Genomic DNA, 25,319 nt, shown 5'->3' with positions numbered 1-25,319 from the left:
GGCGATTTAGAATTTGTTAATGGCGAGATGATATGGCTTCAATTCAATTTTCCTAAGCGTATAATACTTTTATGCGCTGTATACAGACCACCTAATTCTGCAAATCCATTTTGGAAAAATCTTCATTTGAAAAAGCAGTATATAGTAGTCAAAACATTGTAATTACTGGGAATTTAAAAGTTAATTCATTAACCGAAAATGAATTTTTATATTTTCATATTTTAAAAAGGCATGATGAATATATATAGGTTAAGACATATCATATCGCAGCCTAATGGATATATATATATATAGATGAAACATTTCGTATCGAGGCCCACTCTTCACATTAACGTACTCCGAAAATAGTTAGGGTGGGAAACGCTCTCGGACCCACGTGGGGTCTGGAAGTAGGCCGGAGCGTCACCATAGCAGCCCCGTCGCTAGTAGGACATTCTCTGACTGAATGCTTCGATCAGGTATCCCTAATGCTGTGCTGTACTACCTCAAACAGAATCCTCGAAGCGGGCGGTCGTGCGAGATCCGTGAGGATAGTCAAGACACTGAAACCCCCTCAGCAGCATATCGGAGCCCACTAGTTTTGCCTCTGTCTTAGACCCGCCATTAGTAACTGTAGATTGCAATGTAACATTGATCAATAGTTTACCCTTTCCATCGATTTCTAAGTGTAGTTTAAAATATGAGTCTGACTTCTCAGTGTCTGGAGTATCCTTTTTTTTGTCCTTTCCAATCTCTATCACCATCGTTATTATTCCCTTCAACTCTTACTTCTGTCATTTCCGCTTTATTCATTTGCATGCCAACTGGTTTCTAAATTGTCCTGAGTCCCGAAGCAGCAGACGAGAGGCCTTTAAGTCCTTATTTTGTGACAAGCCCATTGTTGACCACAATTTCAGCCTTATGTTAACTACATCCTTGAATGTAGAGAGGTACTATCAAATATCGATCATTTAAGGGGTAAACAATGCCATGATCCTCCGTATAATGGAAAAGATAATAAAAGTAGCAGAAGACGCCTTCGAAATGTCCCTCCAAAATCGTTCTATTAGTTGGTTGTGAGTACTGGGCATTGTGCTTATGTGATTATTTCACCTCATTCCTTCAGCATAAAATCTATGTCAGACCTAATTTTAATGGTATGCCATAGTTACCAACAACAGTAAGGAAACGTTCTAAGACAGTTTCAGAAGCATTGTTGTCATTACATGAAAGAAACATAATCATCCTACTAAATCCGTCAATACCACCAATGGTTACAAATCTTCATCGAATTAGTGTATGATTGGTGTCTATGTGTCACATATGGTTAGGAGCCATTGCGTTTTGTGTTCTCCGATGGTCTATCATGGAGACGATCTGCTTTTCTTGCATAAACTCCGGACGAATCTATTTCAATGAATGATGTCCCGGAGTCGCAATCGTTGTTTTTTATTAAACCTTTCGTTATTAACAGCTGTTGGAGCATTTGCTCGCCACACAAAGTCTTTAATGGTTTACGAAGCAAATCCTTCCATATCATCATCGTCTATTTCGGAAAATTTTAAAACATCCAACGTGGGCCATTCGACGATATATTATGCATCCCAATACTAATAAAAAAAATTGCTATTTCAGATATTTAAAGCCAAAATCTAACAAATTGTCTAATGTTAATTTACAATTTCGGTGCTCCGGAATGTCCTTTTACTTTCCGTGGTTTGAATTTTCCATATTTTACACTCTTTCTGCATTTTCATCATGTCAGCTGCATTTAAGATACCTTACATTTGCAAATGTTGTTTTTGAGAGCAATCTAATGATATCAGGAGTTATGACTTTCCGTTCAAAAAGTTCGTACGTATACGTTCACTTCTTGCAATCCGACTTTCTTTAATACAGTCAGCACCAGAGTCTCAGCCATTTTTTCAATGATTACTTTTACCCAGGATTCTGTCAATCCGGAAATAGTTAAGTTTTTACATTGCATTTGAGTATACCCATAAAGAACTACCAAGAAAATCAGGTAAAAGTATACACACGGAGAACTAGTCTAACTATGTGCATATACAGAAAAAGCATTTGCATATATAGAGTGTATGTGCATATATAGAAAAAAGTATTTTGTATATAAAGAAAAGTATGCCCATATATAGAAAAAGGTAATTGTGTTTGTTTTTTTTCCCTAAAATAACCAAAGACCCCTACTTAGCAAGTTTCACATACATTTTCACTACAGGAAAAACTCAATTGAAGATATTTCAAAGACGGATTCCATTGCTTTTGGAGATAAAAACCGTAAGTAATCATTTCATTCTCGAAATAATCTTGAGTATGGTTTTGTAAAGTTATGTTCGCTCATGTATGGAAAATCATTAATGATAGAATAAACTATACAGAAAGGATAATGGCAAAATTACTGAATTATACAAACCAGGCATTAGTGAAAAGGAATAGTCTAAATGGAAAGTTTATATACCAAATGGCAATGTCAGGATACCGCCGGAAGGTTAGAAACCACCGCAACTATCCTGTCTCCTGTGCGTAGATGCATTTCAAAATGAAAGGTTGGTTAAACTAGGTTTAACAGGACGCTAAACCTCTAATTCTATTACGACACCATTTCATCACGAATAGACATCATAAACTGACTGCCACCAGTCAAATTCGGTAATACCATTAGTCAAAACAGTAAAAAAAGATATGACTAATGAATAATTGAAAATAAAAATAAAAACAAAAAACAAATAAAAATTATGCAAAACCTAGCAACAAGTTTAAAAAAGTCTTGAACTTTGTGTAGGAGGTGTGTTTACTTCAAGATAAAGTAATTATATCCAAGAAAAAAACTTCAGATATTTAATTTGTAGACATTATCAAAATACATCATCTATAATATGTTTGTCAGAAACAGAATATTTTTCGATGCATGCTGGTCCATGCTCCCAGTTTTTAGTGGAGTCCGAGTTGCTCATTTACTTTTGTCACTTTGTATGTATGATTTTAGTTACTTTATGTTCTTTGTTGTGTATGTCTGTTTTCCATGTCTGGTCTTTGTCCCTGGATTACATTCTTTTGATTACGGCTATAACCTTGGTTCCCTTGATTACTCTTCTTTCAAAATTGGTCATAGATTTTTTTTCATAGATGAAATTTCGATGGTTTTGTATAAATAAGGTTATAAAGCACGCATAAATAGCTTGTAACCGATTACGGTTGCTCTATGATATCAACTACCTGTACAAATGGGTGTATGCTTAGAACGAAATCGCGTGCAACTTCATGTCCGTTAACGTATTATTTATATTCCTCGGTATGTTACTAGAGTTAAAAAGGCACGCACGTGTCACGCATGTACCTAAGAGTAATCAAAGGAACCAAGATTCTGGCAAAAACTAAAAGAATATGACAGGAAAAATACCAGACAAACTGACAAACAGAACGAAGAAAATAGAATAAACAAAATAATACTTAAAAGCAAAGAAAGTAAATGAGCAACTCAGACTCCACTAAATACTGGGAGCATGTACGAGGTATGTCCTTTGCATTTCTAGAAACACCTACTGAGAAGCTCATAACAACTTTTCTAAAAATACAAACTTCTTTGTCTAAATACCCTTTTTTATCAAATATATCGTTAAGACAGTTTATAGATTGACTTGCTCCATTTACAAATCATTTGCTATAAGTATTTTATCTTCATGAAATTTAAAATTTATGTTGTAGCATTGCTGGTGATAGTTTGTTGTTCAGGGTGTCTTATACTTTACATTTTGGCTTATATGATTTTGTGCATACACGATAAATTAACGACACCACAGAGTAAGTAGATACATTATTCATTTTGATGTGTGCTTTGCTCATTGGTTAAACCTTGACGTTTTACGTTCTTAAGAAATATTTATTTTTATATACAATGTACATGAAGGTTTTGTTTTTATGATTAATTGTAAATTAAGAAGTTGGTTTCTAAATATGTTTGAATAGTTCGCCAGTTAGCAATTAAAAATATCTGCCTTTCGTCACGCTGAGCTATTGTTATTTTTAAGGAATAACACAATACCCTGGTACACATAAAATTAGGAGTTTAGCAGATTAGTTTATAGTATGCACAACTGACATTTCAAATAAACAGAAGAAATATAACTCCTATATCAAAAAAACTTTGGTTGTAAAAGATAGCACTTCCCGTTAATCCGTTACTCATTGACGCCTTTGTGTGTTTCAATTCAAACTGTTTGGAAAAAAATTGTTGTGTTGAATAACTTAAAGCACAGAACTGATCTCCTGTTTACTTTCTTCATGAAACACATTGGTATATTTACGCACTTCGTACAACATCCAACCGACAAACAAAGACCTGACGCTATGAATCGATATGATGGACCTGTTTATGCGCAAATTTTAGGCATTTCTGAATAAAACCTATTGACATTTATACGCAATTCGTTCTACATAAGATAACGCAATGCGGATAATAATGTGGTGGATAAACTTCCATGTTGATTTGTTATTTGTATTTCAATAGCTTAGTGAACATTTTTTAAACATTAATCATGCCTGTACTTATGAAAGACTATAGGCAAATTTTAGTTTTCTATAAAAAATGTGTAAAAAAAATCCCGGGTGAGCTCCAAATGTCATGGCATTAGGTGCTATTCCCGAGTTCTTGTAGTCTAATTATATAATCGAAGCATTAAAATTTAATGAGTGAAATTTTTGTTAGGTCACTGAAACATTACAAAACTTGGTCTATATGATGATCGACACGTTTATCTAATCAAAAAGCTTGTTACTTCTATAAACGATAAAATTAAAAACGAAGCAATATTAAAGTATAAGTAACATTGAAAATTATCTGTATGTGTAGAGAAATTCTATAAGAGTAATCAATAAATAATACGTTAACGGACATGACGTTGCACGCGATTTCGTTCTAAGCATACACCCATTTGTACAGGTAGTTGATATCATAGAGCAACCGTAATCGGTTACAAGCTATTCATGCGTGCTTTATAACCTTATTTATACAAAACCATCGAAATTTCATCTATGAATAAAAATCTATGACCAATTTTGAAAGAAGAGTAATCAAGGGAACCAAGGTTATAGCGGTAATCAAAAGAATGTAATCCAGGGACAAAGACCCGACATGGAAAACAGACATACACAACAAAGAACATAAAGTTACTAAAATCATCCAGACAAAAGTAACAAAAGCAAATGAGCAACTCGGACTCCACTAAAAACTAGGAGCATGGACCAGGTGCACTGGTAGGGTAAGCGTCCTTTGCTTTTCTTGAAATACCCGCCGAGTTCCTCATAAAAAAGTCAAGTCCGGGGTAGACAAACGAGAAAAGGAAAACTATGACCCGTTGAATAAATCAGTTTTCATGGTGCAGGTGGATACACCATAACAATCCACGAGTTCATTATGACGACCATAGAACTTCTGTAGTGATGACTTCAATCTTGTAGGATCATAACCATAAAAAATAAGTATTCAAATGTACAAATAAACATGAAACTCCAGCAAATAATGTTAAAATGTTCCGTGTTTCAAATTGTGAAAGAGAATTAACTAACCAGGCGTTTCAGTCATTACAGAATAACCATCAGGGTATGTTTTCAATTGTAAACTTGCTTTTTAACAATTATCATATAAAACGCTACACCATCCTAAATTATAAGGTTTGACTTAAAAAAAAAATTGATACTGTTTTTATTGTACAAATTTTGATCTTTCTAAATTAATATTTTAAAAATCTTTTATTTCCAGCTCCGTTACAGGAATCGACGCCATCTGACACAAATAAAACCGAGAAACATTTTAATGGTAAGCTAGCTTCTGCAAAAACTTTAAACAGGTTAAAGCGGGTCGAGATTCCTACTATGCAAGGACATTGTATACCTGTTCACATATACGGGTAATCAAGGGAACCAAGGTTATAACAGTAATCAAAGAATGTAATCCAGCAGCATTAAAATCAAATATGTAGGAAGATCAAAATCAAAATATTAGTTGTATACAAGAAGTACTCAAAACCGAAACTATAGAAAGAGGAAGCCATCACCAAGAGTGTATACCATATGCAATGCTAAGAATGAAGCCTCAGTGTTTTACGTATCTTTAGATTTGGAATACTGCAAGATTTCATAAATAGCAATATTAAGGTATAAGTAACATTGAAAATTATCTGTATGTCTAGAGCAATTCTATAAGAGTAATCAAGAGAACCAATGTTCTAGTGGAAATCAAAAGAATGTAATCCAGTGACAAATACCAGACATGGAAAACAGACACACGCAACAAAGAACATAAAGTAACTAAAGCAATACATACAAAGTGACAAAATTAAATTAGCAACTGCACCGGTAAAAAAATAAGTATTCAAATTTACAAATAAACATGAAACTCCAGCAAATAATGTTAAAAAATGTTCCGTGTTTCAAATTGTGAAAGAGAATTAACTAACCAGGCGTTTCAGTCATTACAGAATAACCATCAGGGTATGTTTTCAATTGTAAACTTGCTTTTTAACAATTATCATATAAAACGCTACACCATCCTAAATTATTAGGTTTGATTTAAAAAAAATTGATACTGTTTTTATTGTACAAATTTTGATCTTTCTAAATTAATATTTTAAAAATCTTTTATTTCCAACTCCGTTACAGGAATCGACGCCATCTGACACAAATAAAACCGAGAAACATTTTAATGGTAAGCTAGCTTCTGCAAAAACTTTAAACAGGTTAAAGCGGGTCGAGATTCCTACTATGTAAGGACATTGTATACCTGTTCACATATACGGGTAATCAAGGGAACCAAGGTTATAACAGTAATCAAAGAATGTAATCCAGGGACAAAGACCAGACATGGAAAACAAACATACACAACAAATTACATGAAGTAACTAAAGTAATACATACAAAGTAACAAAAGCAAATGAGCAACTCGGACTCCACTAAACACTAGGAGCTTGGACCAGGTGCACTGGTAGGGTAAGCGTCCTCTGCTTTTCTTGAAATACTTGCCGAGTTGCTCATAAAAAGTCAAGTTCGGGGTAGACAAACGAGGAAAGGAAAACTATGACCCGTTGAATAAATCAGTTTTCATGGTGCAGATGGATACACCATAACGATCCACGAGTTCATGATGACGACCATAGAACTTCTGTAGTGATGACTTCAATCTTGTAGCATCATAACCCTGTTCCAGAAGCCTAATACATACAAAGTGACAAAATTAAATTAGCAACTGGACCAGATGCACTGGTACAAAAATAAGTATTCAAATGTACAAATAAACATGAAACTCCAGCAAATAATGTCAAAAAATGTTCCGTGTTTCAGATTGTGAAAGAGAATTAACTAACCAGGCGTTTCAGTCATTACAGAATAACCATCAGGGTTTGCTTTCAATTGTAAACTTGTTTTTTTTCAACAATTATCATATAAAACGCTACACCATCCTAAATTATAAGGTTTGACTTAAGAAATTTTGATACTGTTTTTATTGTACAAGTTTTGATCTTTCTAAATTAATATTTTAAAAATCTTTTATTTCCAGCTCCGTTACAGGAATCGACGCCATCTGACACAAATAAAACCGAGAAACATTTTAATGGTAAGCTAGCTTCTGCAAAAACTTTAAACAGGTTAAAGCGGGTCGAGATTCCTACTATGCAAGGACATTGTATACCTGTTCACATATACGGGTAATCAAGGGAACCAAGGTTATAACAGTAATCAAAGAATGTAATCCAGCAGCATTAAAATCAAATATGTAGGAAGATCAAAATCAAAATATTAGTTGTATACAAGAAGTACTCAAAACCGAAACTATAGAAAGAGGAAGCCATCACCAAGAGTGTATACCATATGCAATGCTAAGAATGAAGCCTCAGTGTTTTACGTATCTTTAGATTTGGAATACTGCAAGATTTCATAAATAGCAATATTAAGGTATAAGTAACATTGAAAATTATCTGTATGTCTAGAGCAATTCTATAAGAGTAATCAAGAGAACCAATGTTCTAGTGGAAATCAAAAGAATGTAATCCAGTGACAAATACCAGACATGGAAAACAGACACACGCAACAAAGAACATAAAGTAACTAAAGCAATACATACAAAGTGACAAAATTAAATTAGCAACTGCACCGGTAAAAAAATAAGTATTCAAATTTACAAATAAACATGAAACTCCAGCAAATAATGTTAAAAAATGTTCCGTGTTTCAAATTGTGAAAGAGAATTAACTAACCAGGCGTTTCAGTCATTACAGAATAACCATCAGGGTATGTTTTCAATTGTAAACTTGCTTTTTAACAATTATCATATAAAACGCTACACCATCCTAAATTATTAGGTTTGATTTAAAAAAAATTGATACTGTTTTTATTGTACAAATTTTGATCTTTCTAAATTAATATTTTAAAAATCTTTTATTTCCAACTCCGTTACAGGAATCGACGCCATCTGACACAAATAAAACCGAGAAACATTTTAATGGTAAGCTAGCTTCTGCAAAAACTTTAAACAGGTTAAAGCGGGTCGAGATTCCTACTATGTAAGGACATTGTATACCTGTTCACATATACGGGTAATCAAGGGAACCAAGGTTATAACAGTAATCAAAGAATGTAATCCAGGGACAAAGACCAGACATGGAAAACAGACATACACAACAAATTACATGAAGTAACTAAAGTAATACATACAAAGTAACAAAAGCAAATGAGCAACTCGGACTCCACTAAACACTAGGAGCTTGGACCAGGTGCACTGGTAGGGTAAGCGTCCTCTGCTTTTCTTGAAATACTTGCCGAGTTGCTCATAAAAAGTCAAGTTCGGGGTAGACAAACGAGGAAAGGAAAACTATGACCCGTTGAATAAATCAGTTTTCATGGTGCAGATGGATACACCATAACGATCCACGAGTTCATGATGACGACCATAGAACTTCTGTAGTGATGACTTCAATCTTGTAGCATCATAACCCTGTTCCAGAAGCCTAATACATACAAAGTGACAAAATTAAATTAGCAACTGGACCAGATGCACTGGTACAAAAATAAGTATTCAAATGTACAAATAAACATGAAACTCCAGCAAATAATGTCAAAAAATGTTCCGTGTTTCAGATTGTGAAAGAGAATTAACTAACCAGGCGTTTCAGTCATTACAGAATAACCATCAGGGTTTGCTTTCAATTGTAAACTTGTTTTTTTTCAACAATTATCATATAAAACGCTACACCATCCTAAATTATAAGGTTTGACTTAAGAAATTTTGATACTGTTTTTATTGTACAAGTTTTGATCTTTCTAAATTAATATTTTAAAAATCTTTTATTTCCAGCTCCGTTACAGGAATCGACGCCATCTGACACAAATAAAACCGAGAAACATTTTAATGGTAAGCTAGCTTCTGCAAAAACTTTAAACAGGTTAAAGCGGGTCGAGATTCCTACTATGCAAGGACATTGTATACCTGTTCACATATACGGGTAATCAAGGGAACCAAGGTTATAACAGTAATCAAAGAATGTAATCCAGCAGCATTAAAATCAAATATGTAGGAAGATCAAAATCAAAATATTAGTTGTATACAAGAAGTACTCAAAACCGAAACTATAGAAAGAGGAAGCCATCACCAAGAGTGTATACCATATGCAATGCTAAGAATGAAGCCTCAGTGTTTTACGTATCTTTAGATTTGGAATACTGCAAGATTTCATAAATAGCAATATTAAGGTATAAGTAACATTGAAAATTATCTGTATGTCTAGAGCAATTCTATAAGAGTAATCAAGAGAACCAATGTTCTAGTGGAAATCAAAAGAATGTAATCCAGTGACAAATACCAGACATGGAAAACAGACACACGCAACAAAGAACATAAAGTAACTAAAGCAATACATACAAAGTGACAAAATTAAATTAGCAACTGCACCGGTAAAAAAATAAGTATTCAAATTTACAAATAAACATGAAACTCCAGCAAATAATGTTAAAAAATGTTCCGTGTTTCAAATTGTGAAAGAGAATTAACTAACCAGGCGTTTCAGTCATTACAGAATAACCATCAGGGTATGTTTTCAATTGTAAACTTGCTTTTTAACAATTATCATATAAAACGCTACACCATCCTAAATTATTAGGTTTGACTTAAAAAAATTGATACTGTTTTTAATGTACAAATTTAAATCTTTCTAAATTAATATTTTAAAAATCTTTTATTTCCAGCTCCGTTACAGGAATCGACGCCATCTGACACAAATAAAACCGAGAAACATTTTAATGGTAAGCTAGCTTCTGCAAAAACTTTAAACAGGTTAAAGCGGGTCGAGATTCCTACTATGCAAGGACATTGTATACCTGTTCACATATACGGGTAATCAAGGGAACCAAGGTTATAACAGTAATCAAAGAATGTAATCCAGCAGCATTAAAATCAAATATGTAGGAAGATCAAAATCAAAATATTATTAGTTGTATACAAGAAGTACTCAAAACCGAAACTATAGAAAGAGGAAGCCATCACCAAGAGGGTATACCATATGCAATGCTAAGAATGAAGCCTCAGTGTTTTACGTATCTTTAGATTTGGAATACTGCAAGATTTCATAAATAGCAATATTAAGGTATAAGTAACATTGAAAATTATCTGTATGTCTAGAGCAATTCTATAAGAGTAATCAAGAGAACCAATGTTCTAGTGGAAATCAAAAGAATGTAATCCAGTGACAAATACCAGACATGGAAAACAGACACACGCAACAAAGAACATAAAGTAACTAAAGCAATACATACAAAGTGACAAAATTAAATTAGCAACTGCACCGGTAAAAAAATAAGTATTCAAATTTACAAATAAACATGAAACTCCAGCAAATAATGTTAAAAAATGTTCCGTGTTTCAAATTGTGAAAGAGAATTAACTAACCAGGCGTTTCAGTCATTACAGAATAACCATCAGGGTATGTTTTCAATTGTAAACTTGCTTTTTAACAATTATCATATAAAACGCTACACCATCCTAAATTATTAGGTTTGACTTAAAAAAATTGATACTGTTTTTATTGTACAAATTTAAATCTTTCTAAATTAATATTTTAAAAATCTTTTATTTCCAGCTCCGTTACAGGAATCGACGCCATCTGACACAAATAAAACCGAGAAACATTTTAATGGTAAGCTAGCTTCTGCAAAAACTTTAAACAGGTTAAAGCGGGTCGAGATTCCTACTATGTAAGGACATTGTATACCTGTTCACATATACGGGTAATCAAGGGAACCAAGGTTATAACAGTAATCAAAGAATGTAATCCAGGGACAAAGACCAGACATGGAAAACAGACATACACAACAAATTACATGAAGTAACTAAAGTAATACATACAAAGTAACAAAAGCAAATGAGCAACTCGGACTCCACTAAAAACTAGGAGCATGGACCAGGTGCACTGGTAGGGTAAGCGTCCTCTGCTTTTCTTGAAATACTTGCCGAGTTGCTCATAAAAAGTCAAGTTCGGGGTAGACAAACGAGGAAAGGAAAACTATGACCCGTTGAATAAATCAGTTTTCATGGTGCAGATGGATACACCATAACGATCCACGAGTTCATGATGACGACCATAGAACTTCTGTAGTGATGACTTCAATCTTGTAGCATCATAACCCTGTTCCAGAAGCCTAATACATACAAAGTGACAAAATTAAATTAGCAACTGGACCAGATGCACTGGTACAAAAATAAGTATTCAAATGTACAAATAAACATGAAACTCCAGCAAATAATGTCAAAAAATGTTCCGTGTTTCAGATTGTGAAAGAGAATTAACTAACCAGGCGTTTCAGTCATTACAGAATAACCATCAGGGTTTGCTTTCAATTGTAAACTTGTTTTTTTTCAACAATTATCATATAAAACGCTACACCATCCTAAATTATAAGGTTTGACTTAAGAAATTTTGATACTGTTTTTATTGTACAAGTTTTGATCTTTCTAAATTAATATTTTAAAAATCTTTTATTTCCAGCTCCGTTACAGGAATCGACGCCATCTGACACAAATAAAACCAAGAAAGACTTTAATGGTAAGCTAGCTTCTGCAAAAACTTTAAACAGGTTAAAGCGGGTCGAGATTCCTACTATGTAAGGACATTGTATACCTGTTCACATATACGGGTAATTAAGGGAACCAAGGTTATAACAGTAATCAAAAGAATGTAATCAAGCAGCATTAAAATCAAATATGTAGGAAGATCAAAATCAAAATATTAGTTGTATACAAGAAATACTCAAAACCGAAACTATAGAAAGAGGAAGCCATCACCAAGAGTGTATACCATATGCAATGCTAAGAATGAAGCCTCAGTGTTTTCCGTATCTTTAGATTTGGAATACTGCAAGATTTCATAAATAGCAATATTAAGGTATAAGTAACATTGAAAATTATCTGTATGTCTAAAGCAATTCTAAAAGAGTAATCAAGAGAACCAAGGTTATAGCAGAAATCAAAAGAATGTAATCCAGTGACAAATACCAGCCATGGAAAACAGACATACACAACAAAGAACATAAAGTAACTAAAGTAATACATACAAAGTGACAAAAGGAAATGAGCAACTGGGAGCATGGACTAGGTGCACCGGTAGGGTAAGCATCCTCTACTTTTCAGGAAACATCCCCGAGTTGTCCATAAAAAGTCAAATCAACGGTGGAAAAAAACTATGACACGTTGAACAAATCAGTTTTGATGGTGCAGATGGATTCACCGTAACGATCCAAGAGTTCATCATAAAACTTCTGTAGTGATGACTTTACTCTTGTAGAAATATAACCCTGTTCCAAAAACATACTTTTATAGGTTTAGCGCGATACAAAAAAACATTGTGTAGTTTCGGAAAGCTCTGCCATAACGTATTAGTTGTGATATGAACACTTCAAACGCAGGTGCTGAAGGCATGTTGCCACAGGTGAAAGGAAAGGACAATTCTGAATGAAAAGTCATCACGTTTGTCGTAAAATTTAGTCAAAAGTTTTCCCTTATCATCGAAGTGTAGGTCAAGATTTGAGACCGACCTTATAGTGCCTGTAGTATGCCTTAACTCAAGTTCTTTGGGGTAGATGCGATGTATCAAATCCCCGAAACTATGAATGTTTAAAGATAATATGTGGACACTCAGATTAAAAGATCTAGCTAAACGATATTATTTCTTTCGATAAGTAATGAAAAGGATTGACCTATTAGTCAAGTCAATGTGTAACCTGATTGCGTCAATGTTGCATTTTTCTACGCATTTGCAGTTTTTGTGCAATTGAATTGAACTTTTGGCACATTTTCAATAGATCTCTACACATAAAAAAAAGAAAACAAACGTTGTTTATTTTCTTCTGTTTTTCATATGAAATAAAACCTGTATTGCATAAAATCATACACATCACTCCTTATGATTATTTTAATGACTCGCTTTTAATGGATGTCCTTAATTTGATTTTAAATATCGACAAATCTCCCCCCAAAAAAATCCGAATTGTCAAAAAACACGTTCATTGCTAAATATAGAAAAACAGAGGCGATAAAATAGATTTAAAAAAGAGGCTCACACGAGTCTGAATCGCTCACCTGGTTAATTATTTTGTCTAACAAGGGCAGTATCTCCAACAAAGGGTGGTCCGAAAATTTGACATAAAGATCAATCATCATTTGAATGTTTCTTTCAAGATATCGGCTGAAAACTGCTCAAACATCATTTTTCGCTTTTCATGGGCAATTACTCTAACTAGGAGTCTTCTCTGATTTCTTGCATGTAAGTCTTACTAAGGATCATTCTAGCAATTGAAAATGTACGTAGTTACGACAAGCCCTGACATAACGTTTGAGTTGTGATATGAAACTCTACAGGCAGGTGCTGAAAAGATGTTGCCACAGATGAAAGGAAAGTTGGCAATACGGAATGAAATGAATGCATTTGTTTGGTCAATTTTTTTTCTTAAAATCGATCTCTAAGTGTAAGTCAAGATATGAGGCGGACTTAACTGCGTCTGTAATATCCGTTATATAAAGTTCTATGGGTGTATCAAATCCCCTAAACAAGGATCGTTTAACGATAATACGTCATCTATATAGTGGAAACTGAGATTAAAGAATGTTCTGATCTGCTATAAAGTCAGCATTATAAGAGCGAAGGAATAGGTGAGCAATTTAGATCCTGTACAGAATTGTATAGCCAATGAAATAAAGAATTTTGAAAATAATAACGATGAAAATAGCCAAAAATATTATAAAAAGAGATTGACTCCCCATGGCTTAACAAGGTTACACAAAATGAAGTTAGGAAAACAAGAAAGTACACAAAAGAAATGCATTTGCAATATGAATTCCCACAAAAAATTGCAGCAACATCAGGTGTTCCGGGAGGGTAAGCATATCCTGTTTCTTCAGCGATATGTGAAATTGAAAATTTGTGACAAAGAAAGTTAACATCTTTCAATTAAATTTCAATAAAGATCTGAAAACCTATGTGATGTCAACAAAGACTGGGTATATCTCTGACTTGATTTTTTGAGTTTCATATCTCTACATAGTCCGTGTACTAAATATATTCACGACAACAACTGTAAAATGTATGCTCCATGGTATTTTGCCATTTAGTCTGGAGCATCACGCTAATCACGAAATGATTTTTGATTTTCTTAGGTCTTGGTTTGTGTTCTCCTTTTGTCCAATTCTATTCGCGCACAATAAAGTCTGTTATGCCGAAAATGTTGGCCTTTCTGTCTTGTTTTTATCAAGTTTTATTCTGTATTTATTTTTAGGTACTTCTTTTTTTATCTAAATGCCGCTACTTTTTAACATTAATATCATATACATATGCACGGATAACTACATATGAGTTCAATCATATTCTCAGTCAGTGAATTTTGTGCTTCTTATTAGTTATAGTATATTTTGTTCCTTTGTCTTATTTGTCTTGTTTCTATGTCTTGTCCTTTTGTTGGTGTTTCTGATATCTGATATTATTGTCATTAATACAGTTTAAAATGATATTGTCACATCGTTTTAAGTAGTTTAAAACATTAATGTAATCTTCTCAATATACCGACAAACATGTCAAAAGGCTGGAATTTTTATCGAGAACGTTTTTGTTCAGTGTGGTTGGTGTGTTTTTAACAGAGGGTCAGTATTCGTATTCTTGAATTTTACATCGCTACTCGCTGACGGACGACCATATTCGTTTCTCTTACGGGCTAGCTATATAGTTAGTATTATCCAAAGGAAAGACTTTTGTTAAACCAGATCCTTTGATCTCAGTTTCCGCTATATGGATGGTGTTTTCTTAAACAATTCTTGATTCGTCGATTTTATACATCGCAAAGAACCTTAGATATATGATACAACATTCACTATGAAGTCAGTCCTATATCTTGACATATTCTTATAGATAGACGGATAAGAAAACTCAAATCTTAAAAAAGTACTCGATAAACTCGTTTCGTTTCGCATTGCCAACTTTCCCTTTATCTCTTGAAGCACCCCTTCAGCACTTGTATATGGGGTTTAAACCATAAATCATACGTTATGCCAAATACTGCACATGTCGTATTATGAACAACTCGTTGAGTTTGGTCTTGAAGAGCAAATGACGCGTTCTCTTCACTTGTACCTGAACAATTCCTCAATCTTTTCAGTTTGGTCTGGGTTGTGTGATACTTTTAGTAATTAAATGGTCGTCGATTTTTTTTCGTAGTCTAGTTGTTTTAATAACTAATCGAATCTTGGTTCCCTATTCCATTATAAATTTCGTAATGTAAGTCATTATCCTGTATAAATTTTCACCTCACCTTCCTTATATTATGAATTAAAATTATTTCTTTCTCGGAATGGCATTGAAAATATAAATAATTAATGGATTTATTCAATTGTCCTTTTTTCAAATAAATTTTATCTATAAAAAAGTTTTAATTTTTTTGAGTGTTAATCAACAAACACAATAAAACATTTTGAAATAAAAATTTATTGTTCTACTTTTCTAGTCATATATATGACAAGTGATATTAATGTCAGTAAGTGGTACCAAAAAACTGAAGAGCTCGAACAGATTAAAAAAGCCATGAATGGAGAAAGTCGTCTAGTCATTGCACGAGGTAAGATGATTCCAATATATAGTCTTTCTTAAGATAAGACATTTATATATTTTCTAGTAACTATTTAAACAATCTTTGTTCTCGAATAAGGATTTATATAATCTTTTAATTCAAAAGCTTTTTTTGTATAGAAGAATAACTGTGAAGCACAGTTGAAAGACCGTGGTTTATTCATAAAGATATCGAAACCCTTTCCATTACCAATAGACTTTTTACTTTCTTTCCGTGGTATTTGAATTAAAAATTGATTTTTAATCTTTGTGCACAAAGTTCGATCATAGAAAAGAGGCATACTAAGAAATTGAACGCCATGTAAATACGTTGGTTGTTAACCCCCCTGCACTCCCATTAATTAACCCTACATTCATTTAGGTACCCTTGTGGCTACCACCTACGGAGCAATTTGCCGCCAAAAAAACTGAAGCGTTTTTTATTTGTTTTCTGTTGTTTTTCAAACTTGTTTTTTTTCCTCCAAAACCAAATAAAATAATATATTTACCAGGCAGCTAAATGTATCAGCTTTCTACACATTTCAACCAATGTGCAATACCACATACCACATACAGTTTTTGAGTGAAATGCAGTATGTGTACCGCTACTCACCATAAATATTGATATTTAGAATATCTATGAATAAGTAAATAATGACTTATTTGTTATTACATGTTAAGTACTCCAACAATTGATACTTCTGAGGTTTTTATGATGACTTGTGTCGATTTAATAGTCAAAATCCTCAAAAAGTGCTTGAAATGATAACTTAACTTGCTACATCACGAAACCACAAAAAAGTATTTCCGTGAACGAGTTCTCATGCAAAATGAAAAAAATCTTAACCTTACACCTGGAAAACAATTCTCAGCATCAAACAAAATTCTAATTTGTAGAATACTGTTAAACGTTTATTTTGGGTATTCATTATTTAGATAATGATATATCTGATAATTGTTTGGCGCTTAATTTGTCTATATGAAAATTTCAACAGTTATTATTTTCAGTGTATCATCATACGAATAAGGCATATTTCTACATGCTTATTTAACTCATTTATTCACTTGTAATAACAGTACGTTAGTTTACATGCTGCAGCCGAAAACTTCAGGATGAATTCAAACAGGCTAAGTACTCTAAAAAAATATGCAATAGCGAAGTGGACATATTGTCTAATTTAAATTGTACGGAACGCACAAAGTACAAAATCGGACCTAGAAAAAAAATCACTTGATATTATTTTGTAGAATCCAAATTCAATTAAGCCGAAATATTTGTATCTGTTATTTTATAAAGGGATAAATAAAAACAAAAATCTCTTTTTGTTAAATGTTAAGTATAGTATTGAATAACAAATAGATCCTTATTGACTATCGGCAAATTTAATACCAAGCATTTGGAGGTGTAGAGTTCAAATATGTCAAATTAAAACAAAAATAACATGACCTGAACGTGAAAATGGGGAAAAAACGAACTTCATACACAATGTAGCGAACCGAATAATATAGACTATATGTAAAACTTAACTATAAAGAAATCAAGACGTCTCACCAAAAAATAAAAGCATCAGTAACATGACCAACCCACCCACCCCCCGAAAAAAAACGGGACTGACATCAGGTGCTCCAGAAGGGTAATTATGTCTTACTCCGCCAACAACACCCGTCATATTACAAGTGGGTATAGTTCCATAATAATCTCCTGATACTAATACAGCTCCCCGACACGAGTCACAAGGGGATCCCGTCAATACAATTCACACTTGGGCGATATCTTTTAATTTAACAAGTATCATGATGTTAAGTACGCGGGCTGAGATGTTCCCCGTGCACTACCCCTCCCCTCATCGATCAAGATATTATTTGCAGCTACCCTTATACCTCCCATTTTTATGATCAACTCGGCGGGTGTTCCTGGAAAAGCAGAGGACGCTTACCCTACGGGTGCACCTAAAAATCAACCTAAGCGTTTTTGTATTTTTGGCCCTTTTTGAGCAAAAAGTCATTTTTTACGTTTTTTTTTATTTTTTGAAAGAGTAATCAAGGGACCCAAGGTTATAGCGATAATCAAAAGAATGTAATCCAGGGACAAAGACCAGACGTGGAAAACCGACATACACAACAAAGAACATAATGAAACTAAAATCACACGACGTAACAAATGCAAAAGAGCGTCCTCTGCTTTTCTAGAAACACCCACCGAGTTGCTCATAAAAAGTCAAGTCCGGGGTAGACAAACGAGGAAAGGAAAACGATGACCCGTTGCATAAATCAGTTTTGATGGGGCAGATGGATACACCATAACGAACTTCTTCTTTCTCACAACGAAGTAAATTGACATATATATATCAACATGTCTCAGCATTTCAATGGTATTAAGAATTTTGTGGTAAAGGAGTAAAAGTAAAAATGTACCCCTACATCATTGAAAAATCGCTTAAATTGACAAATTTGTCAATGTCAAAACCCCTAAGTATTTATGCATCAGTAAAAATGGCTTAGTTTGGTATTTTCTGTTCAGCATTATCGCAATAAAACTTATGGGGTTCTTCTGATGACATGTGGCGATTTCCGTAGTCAGACGTTGTACAAAAAATGGGATTTATGCCTAACGAAAGTGAAAAGCTGACAGAAAACGAGAAGAAGTTTAGTCTTTGTACTTTCTAAACACGGCTAACGCACTCATACACAGATTAGTGGACCACTCTGCACCATATATACAAGATATACGAAGATTTATTATTTTTTTCGCGCACGTGTACACAGTATAATACACCCAAAGGGACATTGAGAACCAATGACTTGGTACTTCTTTATATAATAAGTGAGGGTTACTTCCGGTTTTCATTTATATATATTAATTAGGTCGTCGTGAAAACACAAATAAATCATTACAACTTTATTATGCGTTAACCTGATGCGAAACCTTTTGTTAAACTGGTATCTGCTAAAATGATTCTTTTTGTGTAACGTCTCCTTTAAAACTATTGCACAATATATTTGTATTTTAATATGCCAAAGCTGGTTTGAAGTAGGGTATTTGATAAAAGAAAATATGAAATTCCGGAAATCCTCCTTTTTATGAAAACTTATTATTGTCACATTGGAACTGAAAAATGCGCGCTTGAAATGTCCAATTATGTTTGATACAAGTATTAGCACGTTTTACACAAAAATCATGCAGGTAAGGGAATTAACACAACTGTTCCCAACATGTTTGTTGTTCACCGTTTATATGCTAAGAATTGTCATTTTGGTTCATGTTGAGTTTTTTTTTCATCGGTAGAGGTTGCAATTTTTCAACTAACTTGACTTAAGAAAATTCAAACATTTATAACCCGGACTCATCGGAAAGCTAATCACTATATAAAAGTACTGTATCAAACAAAAGTTTGTTTAATTACGGTATTTAAAAAAATAACAATAACGGGTGATATAGAAGAAATTGTGAAAATTCATCTGTTTACGATTTTATTGTAAATATAACCTCAAAAAAGAAAATTAAAGCGCCTATATTGACCAACTATGTTGGGTACATCATTGTCTTACTTATGAATGCCTTAAATGTGATTTTATTAATGTCGGTATGCTGTGAATGAGACCAGTTTTCTTGAAGTAGCTGAAATATTTTTAACATTTTTTGAAAATTTTTTCATTTGTTTATTTCTGTACAAAATGAAATTATCAATCAAATGATACCAATTTTTTTAAAGTTAATCGTTGCTACACTAAGGAAAATGCGAGTTTATGCTTCAAAGTACTACCCTACATTATGAATTATTCAAAACTTTTATATTTGTGGAATTTCAATTACAATTAAAAGTAGTGGATACTTTTTTCCATACCAGGTGTTTCTGGATCCGGAAAGACAGAAACAGCTAACACATATTGTAATGAAATTAATTGGAATTATTCTATTATAGCCAAAGTGTGAACTAAGTAGCAGCTTTTGTTTCACTGAAAATTCACACTTCATGCTGTGAACAAAATTCCGCTACTGACATCCTCTATAATTAACAAAAACAACTTATACATTGACAGAAGAATCTTAATATTGGGCAATTTACTGTTTTAGTTCTTAAAATTTTTAAGCCTGCAGTCGCTCTATAAAAAGAACACGCATTAAATTAAAAATGAATCACTGTACATTATGAAAGTAGAAAAATGTGTACCTTTTTATATTTGTGAAGATTGTGACAACAGTCAACATCAATATAAATGACGCAATGTATGTTTTCACTACTAGGTATTTCGGGATCCGGAAAGACGGAAACTGTCAACAAATTTTGCAATGAAGTGACAGAGAGTTATTCAATAATAGCCAAAGTCGCGCTTAGTAGAAGCTTGCGTTTCGTCGAAATTCTTGAATGTCTCGCAAATAAAATAAACATTTACACTACACAAGAGGAAATAAAATCTGTTTCAAGCATTATCAATAATTTACAAAAATATTTAAACGTCGACAAAAGGAGAGGATATCCATATCTTTTTGTTGTTGATAATATTGATAAAGACACGGTACAAAATTACAATGATATATGGTCTTTTGTTTCTTTAATAGACAAAGTACCAAACTTAAATATTATATTATCAACTAAAGACCAAACTTTGGAAGTATACTTCAAAGGACGAAAGCACGAAATCGTCCACTTTAAGGGAATGAGGGAAAAGGAATACCGTAGTCTATTTCAAGCTGCTAATTACAGTAAAGTCGACGATGTAGATGCTTTAGTTAAAGTGATAGGGACAATACCTTTAGTCCTTATCACGGCAATACGTTACATGGCTTCTACTGCGAAAACACCAAAGAGGTACTTAGAAGAATATTGCTCTGAAAGATTGGCCATGTTTGAAGCCATGGATATTTTTACGGAAGACAGTAAGACAGTCTTACAATCGCAGGTTGTGCCTTTAAACTACGTGAAAAAAAAAACTTTTGAAAGAAGGGCTTCAAAAAGCTTGGGAAGTTTTTAGATTGATTCCTTTTCTCCGATTTCGTAACGTGTCAACGACGGTACTTCAGGCATTATATTACCATTTAACAAAATGTCTTTGGAATGAAAAAAAAAAAAATAATGGATTATTTAGAAAGTATTTTAAAATCATTCTCATTTTGTTCGACCAAAAGTACCCAAATCCCATGTATTGAATTTCCATCCGAAAAAAGTTGTCCATCACAACATAATGTTATTAGCCAAAATGACGTGTCATCTCTCGATCAAAACGATGAAAGCACGAAGTGTTATGAAGAATTAGAATTCTACGAAGTAACGATGTATGCATTAGAAATATTCAAACAAAATGAGAAAGAAACTAACAAGACAAATGAGTTAAAATTCCTCCTGGGAATGTTTTGTTATGAAATCGATATTGATGCAAGGACAGACACTACTGTTTATAGAAATATGCAATTCGTAAGTCATGCCGAAAAAGTACTGGAAGTAGTCAAAAAGATGGATTGTGACTCAATAGAAAAGGAAGAGCATGACGAATTGAAGTTTTATATTGCGTACCTCCATTGTGCGATAGGTTCAACCTATCTCTTTGAAAGAACATATCCTGAGAAGGCTCATTTACATCTAATGAAAGCAAGGAGTGTCGCACTTTCAATTGTAAATGACACATCGCAATTTACAAAAGATGCATGCCCTTTTTTAGCAAACAATAAGAGTACCAAGAAAAAATTAGGGCTTGATACTGACATGATAGAAAAAGTTTCAGAAAAGATTTTGAAGTATCGTTTCCGAGATAAATTTGTAGAATGTTTTGTATTTGGAAAACGAAGAAATCAAAATGAAATCGATGTTATCGAAAAGGAAATGATTGGGGAGAATGAAGATTTAATTGGCAATAATTTGCAGCTATACATGTCGTATTATCTTTCCAAAGAAGATTACAGTTCCCTTTGTACTAACAAACTTGCACTTTCGTTAGAAAAGATTTCCGGGCTTATCTTAAGTGAACTAATTCTTCGTATCACTCATAATAACGGCCGAGCTTTAAATGAATTAAAATATATCATTCTTGACAGAAAAACAAGTGGAAGTAGGATTGGACAATTGAAAGAGGCTTGTCGTATTGATTTTACTACCGCTGGTAAGTTTTGTGCCATGTTGGAAAATCATTTAAAAGAACAATTACAATTAGATTCAATTGATCTGTTTTCTTGCCTTGAAAGTAAAAGGAGTGGAAGAATGCTTATGCGATGGAATCAACAAAAGATTGAACTACATGAAGTAGATTCTGATATTGAATATTTCGAAAAATTAATTGAAAGCCCAACGAAACGATGCTTTGACTTTGGGGTACTAAACATGACTGAAAGTTTAAACACTCGACATGAAGCGTCGTGTCAAAGAATTTTACTTCGATATCTTGTACGGAAATACAAACAAAGTCCAACTGCAAAAAAACAAGCAATTTATGATCATGGAACGAAAAGTATGTCCTTCTTGCAGGATTTACTGCAAGTAATGAAAGACGGAAGTCTCAAATACCGCTGGTTGTCAATGCCCTCTACTGTCATTAAATGCGGCAAATTTTTACTTCTTTCTGGCAGTAGATCTGACACTGAGAATGCACTAAGCATGTTTGAAAAAGCTTTGAAATTTGAAGAAAGCCGGAAAGCCTTTTGGACACGCTATACTTTTCAAGGATACAAAGGCAAAGTTCGATGTCTGCTTAAGCTCGAACGAAATCAAGAAGCTCGCCAAATTGTAAATGAAGTAACGTCAAAGCTAATGGGACTTAATCGCGATAACGTGAGGGAAAAATTAGAAAGAATTATTGAAAATGAAACTGAGCAAAAAAAGATTAATTAACACATATATAGAATAGTTGATGTTAACTTTCCTTTAAGAATATGGAATTATCAAAAATATCATTCATTCAAATCAACATTGATAGATAACGACACTTTTCACGTTCTAGATCAAAACTGTAATGTCTTACACAACAAGAATGGTCTTTAATACGTAATGTAATATTGAAATAGGCATACAAAAATGAAGACAACTACCCTTATCTTAAATTCCTGAAAATATTCATTATCTCAGAACCAGTACTAGTTTACACAAAAATCTACCTTCTTGTTCATTTTTTTCTTGATTTTGCACTATTTTCTAAAAGGATACTTTATAATAATAAGATATCTTCTTGTACCTTGTCTTCGCACCTTTAAATCAGCGACTAATATACATGATTAATTAAAAGCAGGAATTAAGGAATACAATGTTTATTCCTTACAGTTTATAATAGTTCGCTTGAGTACGCCCTTTGGGATTATTTTTTCTCCCTATCGGGTTTTAGGGTAAGATGTTTCCAATTTAAAAAATTATTTCACGTTTTATAATATATACCTGCCAAACAACAAATATCGCAAAAGAGTCTAAACGGATTTTTCGCAGGTGGATGGGGTTATCCAGGGAATTTTTGTTCGAACCTACGACAATGTTCATCCTTTATGATACTATTTAAAAAAAAGAAAACAAAACAAAACAAAAACAAACAAACAAACAAACAAAAAAAAAAAAAAAAAAAAAATAGACTATAATTCATAATTTTCATTAAAAGGAAAATTCATACTTTTGTATATAAAAATACTTTCTTGGTTTTTTTTTACTGGTTTGTTTTCCTCACATAATATGTGCACAAAAGCTTAAAAAGATCAAAACCCTACCATTCTATGTTATTAAGATAATTTTCAGTTGAAAGTATACAAAAAACTAAGGCACAGACACAGACACTTTAAACAATTCTGTCTGTTACATTCTGTCTGTTTCTTATTAAAAACTAAAACACATTGGTGTTATTTTTTTTCTTTCGACTGGTTTATCTATTTTATCTTTTCCGATTTTATTTTTTCTTCAGAAGGTTTTTCTCCAACATCTCTTATGTACCATGGCTGGCTTTTCATGTTTATCCTTGTTTCGGGGTAGATGTTTCTTTAATTCATAGACATATGCACGAGAATGTAAGGTACATACATTTACAAGAGAAATGTGTTCTCCTTTATTCCCACCACATGTATGTAGACACCATGACTGAGTAGAACGTCAACTAATATTGTAGTATATTGATATCACTTATATTAGACATGGCTAATATTGTTATTGGTTCATTAAATTGTAGGGTTTTACAAAAAAAAAATAAAATACACGTAATGATATGTTCTCTTTTTGTAAAGAGAAATGTGATATTTCAGTCCTTGTTTATACACATAGTAGTCGAAAATAAAAAAAAAATGTTTGCTAGATGAATGGCACTTTATTGGCAAGTTTAGCTCTAATACCGGAGCAGGGTGTTGCAATTCTTTTGAAAAATACTTTTGAATAAAAATACATAGAGAAATCATAGACACAAATGGTAACTTCAACATTCTACATATAAATAGTCAAGAGTATAGAATGACTCTAGTAGCTCTCTACTGTCAAAATTATCTAATATTTTGGCAGGAGATTGGATTGTTGTTCAAGACTAAAATTTGGACACATAACACTATCGAGCTTAAAATACTTTTCGAGGTCAATGTGCCATTTGGGATATGATTAACACTTTTGGAGAATGAAACACCTTGAATTGAATGATTTTACATTGACGGGGGCTAACAAAAAGCAGGGTAGACTTGATTATTTTCTTGCTTCATCTGACTTTGAGCCATTTTAGAATCATTTCATTAATAAAGCTAATATAGATGAAATTGATTCATGTGAAGGGGAGTGAATGTTTGACAGCCTTAAGAAATATGAAAAAATTCAAGTCCCCAAGACTATATGATTTTACTGTGGAGTTGATATGAAATAAAACATCCACTGCTTAACGAAGGTCTAACAAAGAGTAAGTTTTCAGTTTTTAAAATACTAGGCATAATAACTTTTTTACCTAAGGATTTCACTCAAAACTGGCGACCAAGCACTCTACTTTATGTGGATTATAAAGAGTAAACCAAGGGAACCAAGGTTATAGCGGTAGTAAAAAAAATGTAATTAAATGTAAAAAAGACCAGACATGGAAAAAAGACATACACAACAAATAACATAAAGTACCTAAAATCATACATACAAATTAACAAAAGCAAATGAGCAACTCGGACTACACTAAAAACTGGAAGCATGAACCAGGTGCACCGGTAGGGTAAGCATCCTCTGCTTTTCTATAAACACCCGCCGAGTTGCTCATAAAAAGTCAAGTCCG

At 33.1% G+C, this 25,319-nt stretch overlaps 1 protein-coding gene across 21 annotated transcripts in view; it reads left to right on the top strand.

Annotated features, from left to right (window-relative positions):
• The window catches only part of LOC148628720 (uncharacterized), a 69,043-nt gene that overhangs the window by 33,957 nt on the left and 9,767 nt on the right, over positions 1-25,319 (top strand). For 7 of the 21 annotated variants that reach the window (XM_088593172.1, XM_088593153.1, XM_088593095.1 and 4 more), the window contains 11 exons: positions 2,216-2,274; positions 3,703-3,798; positions 5,756-5,812; positions 6,644-6,700; positions 7,550-7,606; positions 9,344-9,400; positions 10,231-10,287; positions 11,121-11,177; positions 12,027-12,083; positions 16,027-16,137; positions 20,374-24,180. In XM_088593172.1, coding sequence (XP_088449298.1) covers positions 2,216-2,274; positions 3,703-3,798; positions 5,756-5,812; positions 6,644-6,700; positions 7,550-7,606; positions 9,344-9,400; positions 10,231-10,287; positions 11,121-11,177; positions 12,027-12,083; positions 16,027-16,137; positions 20,374-21,101 — 1,393 coding nt within the window. In that variant the 3' untranslated portion in view covers positions 21,102-24,180. Of the gene's footprint in view, positions 1-2,215; positions 2,275-3,702; positions 3,799-5,755; positions 5,813-6,643; positions 6,701-7,549; positions 7,607-9,343; positions 9,401-10,230; positions 10,288-11,120; positions 11,178-12,026; positions 12,084-16,026; positions 16,138-20,373; positions 24,181-25,319 lie in introns of those variants that run through there. The other 14 variants (XM_088593248.1, XM_088593256.1, XM_088593120.1 and 11 more) reach the window with 13 other exon arrangements.

Source organism: Perna viridis, chromosome 1, assembly GCF_037379345.1.
Source record: "Perna viridis isolate PV_CMFRI_1.1 ecotype Kerala chromosome 1, ASM3737934v1, whole genome shotgun sequence".
NCBI lineage: Eukaryota > Metazoa > Mollusca > Bivalvia > Mytilida > Mytilidae > Perna > Perna viridis.
The sequence above is the reverse complement of the archived record's forward strand: the minus strand, read 5'-3'. Positions and strand labels throughout refer to the sequence as shown.